This window comes from Dama dama, chromosome 29 (genome assembly GCF_033118175.1).
Source record: "Dama dama isolate Ldn47 chromosome 29, ASM3311817v1, whole genome shotgun sequence".
NCBI classification, from domain to species: Eukaryota; Metazoa; Chordata; class Mammalia; order Artiodactyla; family Cervidae; genus Dama; species Dama dama.
In genome coordinates this window covers 19289262-19308137 of record NC_083709.1, presented here as the reverse complement: position 1 = coordinate 19308137, position 18876 = coordinate 19289262, and the positions used below count along the sequence as shown (strand labels likewise).

The 18876-nt window shown below is 42.3% G+C and overlaps 1 protein-coding gene across 2 annotated transcripts in view; it reads right to left on the bottom strand.

Moving 5' to 3' along the window:
- The window catches only part of INTS9 (integrator complex subunit 9), a 125925-nt gene that overhangs the window by 48269 nt on the left and 58780 nt on the right, over positions 1-18876 (bottom strand). For both annotated transcript variants that reach the window (XM_061132684.1, XM_061132683.1), the window contains 2 exons: positions 16802-16888; positions 133-253 (listed from right to left, as the gene is read on the bottom strand). In XM_061132684.1, the coding sequence (XP_060988667.1) occupies positions 133-253; positions 16802-16888 (208 nt within the window). The remainder of the gene's footprint in view (positions 1-132; positions 254-16801; positions 16889-18876) is intronic.

Here is an 18876-nt window from a genome sequence, read left to right as displayed (position 1 = left end):
AGCTGTTCTATCTTTCCACCATGTACTAGTACAAGATTTATAGTGACTGAATGGCTTAAAAAAGGGAACTATAGAATTCTTCCAAAGAATCAAGAGCATTCATCAATCAGTTAAAATCGTATTAACACTCACAATTTTCTGAGAATATCCCACCAGCTGGATCTTACTAAGGGCAGAGTTCACCTCCTGCATTGTGTAGCATCTTCTCCAGGTCGAGACTTCTACTGCATCCTTGAGAGGAGAAGGCAGGAGCCTGGAAATAGATCATTAGGTCAGTTCTTATGTACAGAGAATACTGTTTAAATAACTTGCCCATTCTGTCTAAGTCATCCAACCTATTCGCATATCCGGATGTTCACAGGATAAACATTCCTTTATAACTATTTTTATTTCTGTAAGGTTGGCAGTACTCTCCCCTCTTTCATTTCTGATTCTAGTAATTGCAGTATTCTCTCTATGGGGTGGCAAACAGTCGGACATGGCTGAGCGACTGAACTGAGCTGAACTCCTTTTTGCTTGTTCAATCTAGCTAAGGTCTGGTAGTTTTGTTGATCCTTTCAAAGAACTAACTTTTGGATTCATTGATTTCTCTCCATTGTTTTTCTACTCTTGATTTTGCTTATCCAGCATATAGCTAGATCTTCTCTTTTGTGTTTTTAAACCCATGTGATAATCTTGGTCATGTGAATTATTTAAGCCAGTCACACTTAATGTTACTACTGATATATTGACATAATAGTTGGCTTGCTGCTGCTGCTAAGTCTAAGTCACTTCAGTCGTGTCCGACTCTGTGCGATCCCATAGACGGCAGCCCACCAGACTCTGCTGTCCCTGGGATTCTCCAGGCAAGAACACTGGAGTGGGTTGCCATTTCCTTCTCCAATGCATGAAAGTGAAAAGCGAAAGTGAAGTCACTCAGTAGTGCCCAACTCTTAGCAACCCCATGGACTGCAGCCTACCAGGCTCCTCCGTCCATGGGATTTTCCAGGCAAGAGTACTGGAGTGGATAGTTGGCTTACATTTACCAATTTTTGTTTTTTATATGTCACTTATTTTTTTGTTCTTCTATTCCTCCACTGATTTTTAAAAATAGTAAGTGAATGTTTTCTGATGTAGACTCTTACATCCCTTCATGATTTTTCACTTTTTAAAAAGTTATTTCCTTAGTGGTTATCCTAAGGGCTTATCGTATATCTCTTAATATAGAGCATTTCTGTATGACCTCACGTTCTCTTCCCAGGTCAAAAAAGATAAATGAAATAAACGTTACTTGTGGACCTGCAAAGTTAATAGAAAAGAACTAGGTTAAACACATCTGAGGCTTGGCAGAAAGAGGAAAATAAAACACATTTTGCAACTTTTCAGACAAGCATCAGAAGCAATCATTAAAACAAACAAAAATGTGTCATTAGAAAGCCATTTTATTCAATATTATTTGCTCAAACACAAATAAGAACAGACCTAAAGAGTGACTTCCCTGAGATTCTCAGTATAATACAGGTGAGGGGACTTCCACAGAACGGAAGCTGTGCATCAGCTCTGCTTTGTCTCCTGAGCTGACGCCAGACAACAGTAAAGACTCTCACACACTCACAACCGGCCCTTAAGACAAAGCGATGAGAGGAGAGCTCATAGCAACAGCATTTTAGAAAGTAGAAAGACAAATAATGACTGACTTCGTAGACCCAGGAAAGTTCAAGTCACTTAATTTATACTGCAGAACTCACAAAAAGCTCAGCAATGGGAAACAGCAGGTATGTCTTGAAGTGAGGTTAAAGGTGAGCCTAAAAACAAGAAAATTCCTAGAAAAAACTGATTAAGAAATAGAACCTACTAATTCTCCTCACCTAATATTTCTGCTTTATTGACTATGCCAAAGCCTTTGACTGTGTGGATCACAATAAACTGTGGAAAATTCTGAAAGAGATGGGCATACCAGACCACCTGACCTGCCTCTTGAGAAACCTATATGTAGGTCAGGAAGCAACAGTTAGAACTGGACATGGAACAACAGACTGCTTCCAAATAGGAAAAGGAGTATGTCAAGGCTGTATATTGTCACCCTGCTTGTTTAACTTATATGCAGAGTACATCATGAGGAACACTGGGCTGGAAGAAGCACAAGCTGGAATCAAGATTGCTGGGAGAAATATCAATAACCTCAGATATGCAGATGACACCACCCTTATGGCAGAAAGTGAAGAGGAACTAAAGAGCCTCTTGATGAAAGGGAAAGAGGACAGTGAAAAAGTTGGCTTAAAACTCAACATTCAGAAAACTAAGATCATGGCATCCGGTGCCATCACTTCATGGCAAATAGATGGGGAAACAGTGGAAAAAGTGTCAGACTTCATTTTTTGGGGGTCCAAAATCACTGCAGATGGTGATTGCAGCCATGAAATTAAAAGACGCCTACTCCTTGGAAGGAAGTTATGACCAACCTAGATAGCATATTAAAAGCAGAGACATTACTTTGCCAACCAAAGGCCCATCTAGTCAAGGCTATGGTTTTTCCAGTGGTCATGTATGGATGTGACAGTTGGGCTGTGAAGAAAGTTGAGTGCCGAAATATTGATGCTTTTGAACTGTGGTGCTGGAGAAGACTCTTGAGAGTCCCTTGGACTGCAAGGAGTTCCACCCAGTCTATCTTAAAGGAGATCAGTCCTAGGTGTTCATTGGAAGGACTGACGCTGAAGCTCCAATACTTTGGCCACCTCATGCAAAGAGTTGACTCACTGGAAAAGACCCTGATGCTGGGAGTGATTGGGGGCAGGAGGAAAAGGGGATGACAGAGGACGAGATGGCTGGATGGCATCACCGACTCAATGGACATGAGTTTGAGTAAACTCTGGGAGTTGGTGATAGACAGGGAGGCCTGGAGTGCTGCGATTCATGGGGTCACAAAGAGCTGGACACGACTGAGTGACTGACTGAACTGAATCCATGTAGCTCAGCAATTGCCCCTTTCCCTCCCAGGCATGTCACCAGCGACTCCAGGGAGAATAAAAATGAGAGTCTGGACCAGGGGAAACCAGCAACACCTGGAAGCAACCTCCTTAAGCAGAAGTTTACATACTGAGAGGGAGGATTTTCTTATGCTCAGAGCAGAACACTATCAGTTAATCTTATACCCTGCAGGGTTGGAGACTATAAGAACCTTCTCTGGAAAACAAGAGCAGCACCAAAAGAAACACCAAAAAACCTAAAAATAAACCTCAATGAAAAGATTCTGACTGACATTGGGGTTTTACAGTGAAATTATCCAACCAGACTATGTTATGGTAAAGTCTAGAATTCAACAAGACCTGGCACACAGGCTTTCCAAGTAGCTTTTCTAACTGTCTAATTCTTAAATATGAACCAATAACCAAGGATCACCATGTATTTGAATAAAGCCTCTAAAATTATAAAGGCAAAACAAATGGAGGAAGGAGAGGAAATAAATTAGGTAGGTAGAAAATATCAATCATTATTCTCAGATAAATAAGAGAGTGTACCTAAGAAATGAGGAGACTTCTACTAAAAGGGGGAAGAATCATTAAAGAGAATGAAAAGAATGCTTATAAATGAAAATATAACATTATACAATGAAAGCATGCCAACAAAACAACAAGATTTCAAAATAAGCTAAAAACATGAAAAAGTTATTCAAGACACAAAGACCCATATAAATCAAGCAATCAGAAAAGCTTAAAAATGAAGGAACAGAACTACATAAAAAAATAGAAATTTAGTAAGAATTCAGGAATGAAGACTAAAGTGAAAGACACACAAGAGTGGATAAACACAACAGATATGCCAAGAGAGGAAAGATACATATAACATACAGATAACAGGAGTCCCTCACAGAAATCCAAGCAAGGGAACAGAATACTAAGAACCGTAATTAGAAATAAAAGGAAACTATACACTGAAAGAACACAACGCATACTCAAGAATACTGACCCAGAATAACTAACACCAGATATATTCTGGGAAAATATTTAGATTACAGAGAAAAATCTTTGGGCATGAAGGCAAAAAGGGCAAGTTATTTACAAGGAAAACAAAAAAAGATTAAGTCGGTTTTCAACAGTTTTCAATGTTTTTTTCTAGAATAAAATAGAGAAACATATTTAAGAGACTCAAAGAAAGAAAATGCAAGCCAAGGATTATGTATTTAGCAAAACTGACTTGCAAGGTCACAGAGCACAGACAAACAATTATTAACCAGCAAGAACTCAGGGAATACAGTTCTCATGATTCCATCCTGAGACAGCATCTGAATAATGAGTTTCACACAACCCAAACTGACCACAGTAGAAACATCAATGTATGGGTTGACAGTATTAAATGTATAGTTCCTTGAGGAGAAAGGCCAAATGAAGTTAGAAGGGAAAGAGGACAGTATGTAACGGCTACATGTTCTGACAAGATAGACACAGTAAAAGTATAAAAGCAGTGGAAGAAAAATATATATTCTGTGTCCTCTAAAAGGCCTAGAAACAACTGACCAATCCAGTAACAGTGAGTAGCAACCAGAACGGGAGCTCAAAATCCCATTTCCCACTAAAAGAATCCAGAGTTTCTTGGAGGAAATGGGTGACTCCAGATTTAGGAACATGAAAGAGGAGTCTTCGACATCCTGCTACATTAGATAACAAGCAAACTATCAAAAACTACAAAGGATGGAACAAAAGGACATGGTGGATAAACTGAATATATGCTTTCACTGTCCGAAGATGGGACAGTCTGAGCTGCAAGAAGCGTGATGTGGTGACGGGCTGGAATCCACGCTCTATGTATGTCTCAGTGTGCGCTGTGATTAGACTGGAGCACGGAGACACGGCTTTTGAGTTACCAGACATTTTCTATCTCTTAACCTAGGTGGTGTATAGGGGTAGCTGCTTTATCATAATTTGTTAACTATATGTCAAGCTTTGTGGGTTTTTTTGTTTTATATTACAATATAAAAAGGTTAATTTAAAAATACAGAAAAATTTATGTCAGAACAAGAAACAAGTAGCAGAAACAAAAAATTCATAGGAAGGCTGGGAGATAAAAGAAATTCCCAGACAGAATAACAAAACAGTGATGGCAAAGAGGAGAGAGAAGTATTTTATTAGTGTCAGTCCAGGAGGTTCAACGTCCAAATAACACGAGTTCCAAAAAATACACAAAAATTGAAAAAAGGAATTTTAAAAGGGGGGAAAAATTTGTTTAAACCAGAATTGAAATTCTCCATTTTCTAGATTGAGGGTCAGCAAACATTTTAGATACAGGGCCACAGATGCTTTAAACTCTGGAGGCCACCTACAGTCTCTGTCAAGTTATTCAACTTGGCCATATAACACCACAATGATATGAGTGTGTCTGTGTGCCAATAAAACTTTATTTACAAAAACAGTGGCAGGCCAGATTCGGACACAAAACAGATACTTCACATAGCTGCCGACACTTTTCTAGACTGAAAGGACATGCTAAGCTCAGTCCATGAATGTAAACTATCTTTAGGTAAGACACATCGTCATAAACTTTAAGGACAAGGAGAATTTTCTAAAAATCTCCACAGGGGAATAAACAGCATACACACGGGAGATCAAGCCTTAATAACATTGAACTTTTCAACAGCATTTCTGGGAGACAGAAGAAAAATAGTGCAATACTTTAAAAATTTTATGAGCAAACTACCTCTAGTTTGCATTTCTATCGGAGTGTGAGGGTAGAATGCAGACATTTTAGATGTGCAGGGTCATAGAAAATTTACTTCTCATGCACTCTTTTCCAGGGAGCTGGTGGAGGAGGTGCCTGGCAAAATGAAGGTGTAAACCAGAAAAAGAAAGGCCCAGGAAATAGAGCTTCTACCAGAAGAAAAGGGTGAAGAAATCTATAGAATCAAGGTGGAGAAAGTCCCAGGCTGAATGCTGTGGAGCAGTCCCAAGAGCATCTGACACCAGACAGGGTTAAGAGTGAAGACTCGGGGAGGGGATTTCTAGAACAGCAAGATAAAACTGTCAGACTATTCATCAAGTCTGAACACAGAGGAGAGACTCAGACAAATGGGGGAAAGGTTAGAGATCAGTTAGTGATATAACACGTAAGGGCTTTTCAGGTGGCCCAGGGCTTAAGAATCCACCTGCCAATGCAGGAGATGTGGGTTCGATCCCTGGGTCGGGAAGATCCCCTGGAAAAGGAAATGGCAACCTACTCTGGAATTCTTGCCTGGGAAATCCCATGGATAGAGGAGCCTGGCAGGATATAGACACAGGGTCATAAATAGTTGGACATGACTGAATGATTGAGCACCTACGCACACAAAAAACTAAGCAAATAAACAAACAAGATAATTACTAACTCAAGGGAAAACAGGAGGTTGTGCAAGAAAAAAATTCCTAACAATGTTACATGGCCAGTGAATTGCATTTCCATGGTCATAATAATGTAAACATGGAACAGAGATTCAGTAAAAAACAGCACACAGGTCACGTAGGTCCAACTCGCTTCACCTTTGTTTCTGCAGCAACAAAATAACAACAATTCTTCCTGTTACCTTCTGCATAAACAGCTGAAGATTTTCTTATTTCATGTACCTGTCCTCTATAGAGCGAACTGATGTAGGTTTGACAATTTTGAGTCAATAAATATTTACTTAGCCCTGACTATGGCCACAGTACTCTAGTCCTGTAAGGAATTGATTAGGTATAACATAAAGGCCTCGGCTCATGGGAACTTAGCCTGAAAAAAATCTTTACAACAGTACAAGGCAAAAAAGGAGACATAGAAAACCATCATAAGTCATTCTTGCCTGCATACGTGTCTTCCCTTCCAGAAGGGGCTAAACGATACATTGAAAATGCAAATCTCTACACACACACACTCTCGCTCTCCGTCCTTCTCCAATTTAGTGGTTCACCATTACGTTCAGGATAAAATTCAAGGCTCTCAGCATCACTTATAAGGCTCTTCTTTATCACAGTCCTGCCTCAGCCTACATTCTACACCCTGAACTATATAAGGAGCTTTCTAAGTGCCAGGCTCCCTTCAAAGCCGGAACATTCCACTGTCCACGTCTTCATATTTTGTGTGGACAATGTGCATGCATGCTCAGTTGTGTCTGACTCTCTGGGACCCCATGGACTGTAGTCCACCAGGCTCCTCTGCTCATGGGATTTCCCAGGCAAGAATACTGAAGCGGATCACCATGCCCTCCTCCAGAGGGTCTTCCTGACCCAGGGATTGAACTCGCATCTCTTGCATTTCATGCACTGCAGGTGGATTCTTTACCACTGAGCCACTGGGGACGCCTTACTCCTGCTTTAAAATCTAGGCGACCTGTCACCTTTTCTCAGGTCTTGTGACACCTGTCTTGGCCAGGTGCACATCCCGTGTGCTCAGAAGATGGCTGGCGGAGTCTCAGAGCCCAGGAAGGGGCACAGAAGCCCTCTCTGGAGCAGGTTCATGGCAGGGGGCCACCACCGACACTTCTGTCTCCTTCTGCAGCCCTGCTACTATCTTTCACCCACTGAGGAAGAAGAGGTTTCTCTCAGAGGCACACCAGGGGAAGAGCAGACAATTTAGACTTGTCTGGATGTAACTCTCAGCACTGCCTCTTCACCTGTGAGCCTCAGTCTCCTCACCTGCGAAAAAGGAGAGTATCACCCTCCCTTTTAGAGCTGTCCTGTGAGCAGTGAAGGACAGAACTCACACAGTGTCTGCCATAGAACAGAGGCTGGGTGAGGACTCTCTCCAACCTTTCCCACCATACACAGCCATCGCTACCCCAGAACAAGCATTTTCCAACAGTACTGTAGTGGACTTTACCCCAGGGTAATTTCTTTAGGTGAGCTGCAATGACCCTGAACTTGAGTGGCCCAGGCACTGCTTTAGAGCGTCTCACGAAGAAACCAAGTTACTGCCCTGCTTTGAGTGTGAATGTGTGCTCAGTCGTGTCCAACTCTTTGCGACCCCATGGACTACAGCTCGCCAGGCTCCTCTGTCCAGACTTTTCTGGGGAAGAATATTGGAGTGGGTTGCCATCTTTTCCTTCAGGGGATCTTCCCTGATCCAGGGTTTGAACCTATGTCTCCTGCAGGTGAGGTTTTTCTTTTTTTTTCCCCTCTCCCCACTGAGCCACCTGAGAAGCCCTGCTTTAGTTCCTCCTTTAAATTCCTCCAGATCAGGAGGCCCTATGGCTTGGGCTTCCCAGGACTGCCCTTCTTTAAGAATAAAGACTTCTTCCTTTGGGCTGGGTATGAGCAGGAGTTTTTTAACTTGCCACCAGAGCTGGAAAGTTATTATGTGAGTGGCTACAGTGATAAATAATGATGCCCAGCCACATCTTTCATCTCAGTTGGATCTGTTTTAATTGCTCTCAGCTCTGCCAAGGCCCTACCATAGAGACACCTCTGCTCGAGACTGTGCTAACAAGTCACACGCCAGCTAGATCAGATGCACATTCTTTAACTGACTTTAGGTACATTGGTTTACTTCTGGGCTGTCTATTTGGTTCCACTGATCCATGTGTCTGTGTTATCTGAAGCTCACTGGTAAGTCTGGGGAGAGGTGAGCCCTAAGAAAGCATGGGAGGTGGTAAAAGCATCTGGGAGAAACTGATCAGTGAGCCAGAAGAGGAAGGTCAGGCAGGTCCTCACGACTCTGGTCTCAAGTCTGACCTGCTCAGCTGAGGATGGGTGACAGGCCGCTTCTGACACAGCCTCCTAGGCTCCCCACCTCCCATACTCGCCCCCTTATGTGAGCTCCCTCCACCAGATGTAGGCTGGACCTACCGGCTAGCGAAGTGAAGAGAATATGACAAAGGTGACAAGTGGTCACTTGCAAGATTAGGTTACAAAGGACTGTGACTTCCTTCTTGTCCACAATCTCTCCTTTGGCCTCCTGTTCGCTCTGATGTAGCCAGCTGCCATGCTATGAGATGCTCTGAGGAGAGGCCCATGTGGCAAGGACCTGAGGGAGGCTTCAGTCCAACATCCCTGAGGAACTGAATCCTTCCAACCTCGACGTGAGTGAGCCAAGAAGGGAATCCTCCTGGTGAAGCCTGAGAGAAGGGTGGCCTGGTGGGAGACCCAGTTACTAACAAATTAGGAAGTGTCTTGGGCCGTGCTCTGGTACAGAGGCACTGTTTTCAACTAAGTTTGGGCTTTTCTCAGGTCTGGTCAATGACATTTTTACAAACTCTAACTGTACAGAACATCTGCAGCATGGTCATCATATCCAATTTAAATTTGATTTCTGCTTTAGTTGCAACATTGAATAATTCACCTAACCTCTTTTCTTCCCTTCATAAATCTAAATGGGCGGTAAAATGTTTCCTTCAAAAACTGTTGAAGACCACAGCAAATGAGTAACCACACACACACGTGTATATGTATACTATATTATTAACATTATATATCTATGATTATTCAGTGCTTATGAATTCCTCCCCCTTACTCTTATGCTTAAATTCTTTGGGTATCTTATTCTGGCACCTTATATATAGACTATACTACTTTCAGACCTAAAACTAATTATTTGTCATTTCTCTATTGGAAACATCTAGAGGTTTCCTTTATCACATAGGGTTGGTGACTATGTTTTCACAAACAATTTTAATAAATTTTCTATCCGCTAGACAGAAGACTTCAACCAGGAAATCAGTCAAATGTATTGTTGGCTTTTCCAGAAGAACAGTCTGAATATTCTTTCATACATGGTTAGCTGGCAATGCTTCTCTCCCCTTGGTGTGCACTGGCTAACGGGAACCCAACTGGTCCCCTCTCAATCACGCTATGTTGCCACGTTTTTGCCCACAATATTCTCTTATCTTAGAATGACCTCTTTCCTCACTCAAACCCTGCTTAACCTGCTAAGCCTGGCCTAAGTCTCGCCACTTAGTATGTAATCTTGCCTCAACAAGCTCCTTGGATACAGGTACTATGCCTTAAACTTTTGGGGGCATTTCCCTACAAACTTATCATAATGCCAGGCCCTTGGGAGTTAATCAACAAATAAGACTGAAGTCCTCCGAGTTTCCTATTTCTACCCCTAAATTCCCTTCGCTAACACCATCTTTACTCTTTCAAGATACATGGTCCCTTTCTCCTTCTATCTCCTAACATCTCACCTAACTCAGCTCTCCCCAAAACTTACGCTTGAGGCTATAATTATAGAGAGGCCTTTACAGAGCCATTCAAAGCCATTAGGATTATTGACTGATGAAGGATAAGTCGGATAAGGAAACCCAGTGGGAACTAGTTCTGTTTTTGCTGGCTTTCTAATTTATCAAAGTCAAGTTCCCAGAGTCTAAATGTTTAATAAGTACTTTCTAAAAGATTTCATTGTTTTGTTTTGTTCTTATCACACTTGAGTGCTTAATAAACATTTTTTTTCCCCAGGGCTTGACATCACGCCAGAACTCTGCTGTCTCTTCTTCCATCCTACCAGCACAAGATCAGGTGTTTTCGTAAAAGAGCAAGACTTTTAGGTCCACAGGGACCACTTAGAAGCTTATAAATAAAACACTGGTTGGGCTTTTTCTAAGTGTTTGATGAATGAATGACTGAATGAACAAAATAAATATAAGAGCAGAATACAAAGAAGAAAAGCAGCAGGAAAAATTTCTTTCCTCTCATTATAGTGAAGTGTGCTCAATACACACGGAGGTGGCGGGAGGATGGAGATGTGTCAGTGGACTGATGCTCTTTATTGCTCTTGTTGTTTAGTTGCTCAGTCATGTCCGACTCTTTGAGACCCCATGGACTGTAGCCTGCCAGGTTTCTTGGTTCATGGGATTTCCCAGGCAGGAATACTGGCGATTAGCCATTTCCTTCTCCTGGGGATCTTCCTGACCCAGGGATCAAACCTGAGTCTCCGGCACTGGCAGGCGGATTCTTTAGTACTGAGTCTCCAGGGAAGTATGATGATCTTTATGGGATTTACCAAAAGCAAAACCTGAAAATCAAGCATTTCTTAATACTAAACTGAAATCAGATTATAAACCTTGATTTTTGTTTCAGATCAGTTTCTCTCTTAAAAGCACAAAGGCAATTGTTTAGGCTACCAAAGCATGACATAAATAATTCTTGAGAAGGCCTAAACCATCTCTGCTTTCATTTTCTGCTTATCAAAACCCTCTTATTTAAAATTTGATCTCTTTAAGTGGACTTGCTGCCCAAAACAGAGTCCTGGGCAGAAGAACGCCCCCAGTTCTCAGGATAAAGTAATTAAGTGGAGTTTCTGTCTGTCAGTCAGTATCCTGGGAGTTTAGTTAGGTCAAACCTGCCCCTCAACTGACTCTAAGTGAAATGAAATGACTAAGTTTCTGGAACTGCAAAGTTGTGATGACGCCATCAAGTACCACCACTCTCTGCTGCTGCTACTGCTGCTAAGTCACCTCGGTCGTGTGGGACCCCAAAGACGGCAGCCCACCAGGCTCTCCCGCCCCTGGGATTCTCCAGGCAAGAACACTGGAGTGGGTTGCCTTTCCTTCTCCAATGCATGAAAGTGAAGTCGCTCAGTCGTGTCCGACTCTTAACGACCCCATGGACTGTAGCCCACCAGGCTCCTCCATCCATGGGATTTTCCAGGCAAGAGTACAGGAGTGGGGTGCCATTGCCTTCTCCGACCACTCTCTGAGAACCTGCTTAAAGACATCTTTAAAAACTCTAACATAAGCTAACTGTGTTCAGTTCAATTCTCCTGTATTACAGAAGAGAAGACTGAGTCCCAGAATCTGAATGATACTGCTAACGATCATCAACAGGGGGATTAGGGAAATAACTTCCCTTCTGCTATACTAAATACATTGCTCTCACTAGGAAAGATAGTGCTGAAAGATAAGTAAGGCTGAGGAAGGCAGATGTGTGATGGTTACTGAAAGGGGGGTGATGTGAGCCACGTGTATCATTAAAGGGAGAAAGGATGCGGGTGTTCGCTGAGCACCTACTGTGTGCCTGGCACTGTTTTAAGGACTTTACTTGTATTATTCATTTAGTCCTCACAGCAACCTTGTGACGCTGCTAATACTATTCCTATAATATACACAAGGAAGCAGAGTCTAGAAGAGAGAAACTTCTGCAGCTAAAAAGCAGACCTGAAATTCAAACACCAGTCTATTTGACCTCTAAGCCCAGAGCTTTAATTTTCTTCCTACTACATAGTGAGATCTGATAAATTCATCTATAAATACCCAAGGAGTGTCAGAACAGAGGAACTTCAAGTACAGTATGCTTAAAAAAACAAAATTATGTCTTCTATAAGGTATAAACCCACATTTTAAGCTCTGAGTACTGAAAATGGCCATAACATTTCAGCCAGGAATATATCGATGCATAATTCCTTAACGCCTGTCAGAGGATTGTGACAATATCCTGTAATGATTTAGTCTCTTAGTTATAATTGTAGATTTCTAGTCTTGTACAAAAAACGCTACACTCACATAAAAAATATTAGAGGATGGGCTAGTTTCTTCAGTGTAATATTGTGCTTTAAATTTTCCCGTTAAAAACCTAAATTCTGAAGTGTATATAGGAATGTCAGAGGCTCGAAAATTTTATGGTAGGGGATTCTCCTTTCCCTACCCTTCAAAAATCTCTCTTTTAAGAAGTGTAAGCTACAATGTCAAAATGAGGAAGGAGGATAGCTAACTTCTAAATAAATCTCAGGGGGCAGTGTCAACTGACTTGGGGAGTCTGACAGCTGCCAAAAAGCAAGCGTAATGGTTTTTTTGGGGGGGATGGCGGGTTGGTCAAACACACTAATATAATACTAAATCAAATGCTAATTCAAACTAACTTCCTGTGATTTAAGGGAATTTATCAGAAACCAATGAGTCTGAAAGATTTTCATTTATTGTTTTTTTGGTTGATGGTCTTATGAGTAACTTAAGCTACTAAGATGCATTAATTTTAAACTTAACCATGAGACAGCTTGTATAAGGTTTAGGTCAAAACTTAGGGGCTTGAATCCAACTCATGGAAGTGTTCCACTTGAGGTGTTCATCTAGAATTTTATTTTAATGTGAGAGCCAACTTTTTAAAAGGTAGGAAAAAAAAAATCACATGTGAAACATCCAGATCCTGAGCTTCTCATTAAAAAAAAAAAAAAAAAAAAAGGAACAGGTTTTGGCAGTGATGGGCTCGCGTTCCCATATGGCCGAAAATGTGCTGAAGTTGCGCGTCAGCTGCCCCTTAGAGAGGTCTGGTCGCCGGGCCATGGTTCCGGGCAGCCAACCCCACTCCTGAACTTACCTACCTCTTCTTCATCCCTAGAGGTATCTGAGTTTGTGACTCCTATTTTATAGGAATGGAACAAGGGGGATGCAGGAATTAAAAAATAAATTGAGATAAAGAAAAGATATAGCTGTATCATTTGGTCACTGCTTCATGATAGAATCTGTTACACTGTCTTGGGACATATGATATCCTCTGGTTTATGACACAGGGAACTTTTCAAGGGGTGTAAATCCTTCAGCATAAATATTCACATGAAATACTTTTAGTATTCTGGTCCGAGATGAAATCCTGGGTGACTATTTTGAGAGAACTCTTTTGTCTGATGTCAATTACAAAATAGCTCCTCACATTTTTCTACCAGTTCTAATATTTATGCTGAATTTCTTCAAGAGGAAAAAAAAAGAGGACATGGCTTGCTTGATTTGTCTGTCACCTCGGTGTAATCTTTCCAATCATCAGACTCTTCTCTTTCCCTATCAGTAACTATGGCTCATCTCACACTCAAAAACCAAAATAAAATGCTTGACGGGGATCAGAAATATGCTCAGGATACAAGAAGTAATGAAATACAGTCTCCGATTGGTCCAAGTTATTCTTTCTTCTCTACCAAGCTACCTCTCAACAGTTTCTGGTTTTTGCCCACCAGGTGGCGAGGTAACAGATTCAAGGTTTTATTGCAACTAGCATCTTTTTTAAAAAAAAGAGATATCCTAAAGCACCTTAGGAAATTACTTTCAGGCCTTCTCCCTAGCCCTCTGTTTCTTCAAGTTCAATTCACCTTTTCCCCTAAAATGCGATGGCATTTTTTTTGGTGAGCCCGAAAAAAATCTTGTATTTTACAGAGAGTGGGAAGCAAAGACCACTGCCAAGGATTCTGTCCAAGGTCACAGACAAAAAGGCAAAGGACAGACTTGGATGTCTCAAGGCTTGGCCCAGGGTTTGGGAAATCAGGAAACAGTGACCTTTGAACATCATCACTGGTGTGCCAAAATTCTTCATGGCAGAGTATTTAAGGGTGTAAATATAAAAGGAGGAAGTGAGGGGAGCCAAGGTGTACGTGTTCCACAGCGAGTGAAAACAAACTCCTCAGGTTTCTAAGGAGGGGGATGAAGAGAGTAACTGGGACAAGTGTGGGCCAGTGGGCAGACAGGAGGGGGAAAAAAGGGGGAGGAGGAGGGGTATGTGATAGGCAGGAGGAAGGAAGCTGAGAATATAAAACACACTCGGGACGGGAGGGAACCTGTACTAAGCTGGCAGATCAAGGAAGGCAGCCACGTGCGCTGAGAAGACTCAGAAACGCATGCGTCCACCAAACGTTCCCTAATGACAAGTCAGACAGATACCATGTCCCCAGGGACGGAAACAGAGACACAAAGGAGACCATAAAACACAGAAGATGCGCACTGTTATGTGTTCCCCTTCCATCACATGAGGGGCTCACACACTGCAGGAGAGGCCTGTAATGGCTGAGGGGCCGCCCAGCACAGGGGTTAGTGGCTCGGTGCTGGGATCCAGACAAGCCCAGCTGCCTGGGTTTGAATCCAAATCCTACCATCCACTAGCTGGGTGACCCAAACAAGTTACTTAACCTCGCTGTGCCTGTTTTCTCTTGTGCAAAACGATCATGTTGAAGAACTAAGTGAATTAAAGAAAACACTGATTAGAGGGTCAGGCACATAACAAGTGCTACGTAAGTTAAAGAAGGTAAGTAACACATGTGATAAAGGAATGCATAGAGGAGACTCATATTCTCAAACTCTGAGATGGTCACAGTATAAAAACAAAGCAGGGACTTCCCTGGTGGTCCAGCGGTTAAGATCCCCGCCTCTTCCTATGCAGGGGGTGCAAGTTTGATTCCTGGTTGGGAAGCTAAGATCCCACGTGCTGCGTGGGCCAAAAACCAAAAGGTAAAACAGAAGCAATAGTGTAACAAATTAAACAAAGACTTTAAACATGGTCCACATTAAAAAAAAAATAAAATATAAGCAAAAACCAAAGCATATTCTCCTAGCTACATGTTCATAGTGTGTATTAGTTGACCAGTTGTGTCTGACTCTGTGCGACCCCATGGACTGTAGTCTGCCAGCTTCCTCTGTCCATGGGATTTCCCAGGCAAGAATATTAGAGTGGGTTGTCATTTCCTCCTCCAGGGGATCTTCCTGACCCAGGGATTGAACCTGGGTCTTCTGCATGGCAGGCAGACTCTTTATGGTCTGAGCCACCAGGGAAGCCTATTCATATTCTACATGTATCCTTGTAGAAAGAATGTCACAAAACCCAAGACATTCTAAAGTTTAGGTAATAGATGGCTCACAAATCATGGACCTAGCGGCAAAGAACTCAGTGACGAGGTAGCTGGAAGAGAGTGGAATGGGTAGGAGATTAAGGAACACACCTAAGAAATTACAGACGAGTTCTGACTCTGGACGCCAGGCCTGGAGGGCTGGGGTGCTGGAGGCTACGTGCAGCAACTGGCAGGGGTGACCCGCTGCAATGTGCTAAGACTGACTGGTGTCCTCTACTGTCCATCAGAGGCGAGCGCGGGAGAAGAACCACGCTGCCTCTCTGCCTTCTCGACTGCATTTCCACTCCCTTCACCAGTTCATTCTCCTGCTACAGCCTTCTTAGTTCAGGCTTCTGTTCTCTTGCCTGGGTTTCTGCCACTGGGCTTCCTGCTCCTGTCTCTGTATTCCATCCATCCTCCATGCCACTTCCAGGGTTGCTTCCTCTCAGTAGACGTGTGATCATGTCCCTGCCTTGTCAACCTCCCCCGATGGACTTCCCACACCTGATTACAGAAAGATCAGTCTTCACACGGTAGACTCTTCATCATCTTGCTCCAGTGTCCCTGTCTAGGGACATTTCACCTTTCCCCCTCTGTGCTCAACCAATTCTAATCCACCCTGGACTGAATATGTTGCCTGAATATACTATATCAGGGGCCCCCAATCTCTGGGATCTAATGCCTAATGATCTGAAGTGGAGTTGATGTCATAACAACGGAAGTAAAGTGCACAATAAATGTAATACACTTGGACCATCCCCAAACCATCCCCTGTCCCAGTCCATGGAAAACCTGTCTTCTACAAAATGGGTCCCTGGTGCCAAAAAGGTTGGGGACTGCTGTATTGCCTGGACCCCACTTTATGACCTTTTCTATCAGGAGAAGTCCTTTTCTTTCTCCCAGACGTACCTTAATTGTCATCTCCTATGGAATGTCCCTCCTCAGTTCCCTAAGCAAAGAAACACCTTCATTTTCTGAGTGCCTATAGCCTTGTCACCAAGCATCTGTTACAATACATGCCACCCAAGACTGTAATGTATGTGTTTCATTGTCTGACTTCCCATTAACCCCTCTGCACCTCAAAGAGACAGCCAATTGTTTACTAAGTTTAAAAAACACCCAAACCTAGCATACTACCTTGCATATGGCATGGTTGCCTCTCAAAATCTGTTGGTTGAATCAAACATAGGGAAAAGAGAATCTTAGTTCTAATAGCATAAACTAAGCAGAAAACAAGGAAACACTTGAGACTGCTTGCTAAGTCCTTCCCCTGCCCCCACAACGGTCAAGACCGCCCACTACTCACCGCTGAATATCCTTGTTCTTCCACAAGGAGGCAGACTGAGCCTTGGGCACTCGTTCAATGAAGTTCACCAACTCTTCCATGAGAAGCCTGGATTGAAACAAGGACAGCGATGAACACTCAAAAAGAGAGTCAGAAAAACATTGCACTCTAACACAGTCAAGAGAAACAGGCTTGTTTGCCTGCCCCTCCCCAATCATCTTTCTTCCTGTTTCATATAAATGTGGGCACCATTTTATATAAACCTGAACAAAAACTCAGACTCTGTCTTGTATTTCCATGTTAAAAATTCGGAATGTAAATGATTTAATTCACCTTTAAAATAAGCCTGGAGTGTTGCTTATCTTGGAAGTCTGAAATATTTAAACCTATGGTTTTACTCTCACTCTTAAGATCTCTGCCTTTATTTAAGTAATTAAAAATACAGCAGGAGAAAAAGCTAAGTGAGCATGAAGTATCTGATTTTGGCGGTAGCAGAGGTGGGGGCAGAATTGTTTCTTAATGACAACATTAAATGGACATTTTTTAAACTGGTGAAACAAATTTTCTTCATACATATGTTTTAGGAATTAACAAAAGTCCACATGCAAGAACACTCTAAAAAAAAAAAGAAAAAAAGAACACTCTAAGAACTAATACTGAAGCTCTAACTCAAGGACCTGCTAGAGGACAGGCTCTGCGACTGCAAGCTGGATTTCCACAGACCCCTACCTGAGGGAACCTGAGAGAGGCCTCGCTCAACTGGGTCAAAGATCTCATGCTCTGAGGAAGCCATGGAACAGTGCACGAGAGGACCCTGGATAGCCGCAGGATGACCAGAAAGCTAGAAAGAGACTTTTAATGTCCTGACTCCCCCATATAATCCAGTACAGATGTTCTGGATCGACTTAAATCCTCTCCCAATAAACATATAGGCATGGCAAGCCATAAACGTATTAGCATTTGAATGCTGGAAGACTTCATTTTGTTTCCATTTATTTACTTATTCCTAATACCATCATTGACTTTCACTTTAAGGGAGCAGCACCTGTTCTGGCATTCGAAGATCTGGGATTCAGGCTCACACCTGCTGTGGCTGTAGCTTTCAGGAGAACATTCATTCTTGTGTGTGCATCCTCAGGATTTAGCTTTCTCAGACAATCTAATGCTGTCGGTTTCTCCTCTCCCTGAAACTGACCCATCACCTTTACTTTTCTATTATGTCTTTCCCTCAGATCTTTTACAGTTTTTCTGTACACACTGAGGGTAATAAATTTGACACAAAAAACACAGACTGATTTTGCTTCACTTCTGGTAATTCCATCTTGCTGGACTTCAGCCAGACTCTAGAACCTAGAACTAAGAGTCTACATTGCACTTAGATCCTGTAGTTTAGGTCTTGATAGTTTTACCTCACACCATACCAGTTTGTTTGCTTCAACACAATTCTTTCTGTTCTGGGGTAATTTTCTTCACATAATTTTTTTTTTTCTCACTAAATGATGCTCTGGTTACTTGAAACAACCTTCTGTCCCACAGAGACCTGGGAGAGGCTGGCATCTGGCTCACAGCATTCTCAGAGTCAAAGAAACACTGTGAGGTTTTCATTTCATTGGGTCTTGAGTTTCACTCCATCAACACTACAGACAACTTCATCTACATACTCATCCCGTTTTCTACCAGCCATCTCTGTCTTTTTTCCTTTTACTGGCATGTGGGATCTTAGTTACCCGATCAGGGATTGAACCTGCGCCCTCTGCAGTGTTAAGTGTGGAGTTTTAACCACCAGGGAAATCCTACAAGCCGTCTCTGTTTATAGTCTGCACTGAAAGGGAGGGAAATTCTGAAAGCAAAGTAGTAAATTTTCTTTTTTTCTTAAATATGCTGGTTCCTTTCTCCTCGAAAGCCCTCTGCATTGCATCTCGGTGGCACCTGCTGAATGATACCTCCTCTAATTAGTGTTGTCTGCACAGAACAGTTGTCCCTCTCTTTCCATTTTTCTAAGAAAGACTGAACGACCACTATTCCCAGCATCCATTTCTAGGCAACTCCAACGAACATCTGTTTTATCTGCAGAGTTGTCTGTTCATTCTGTTCCT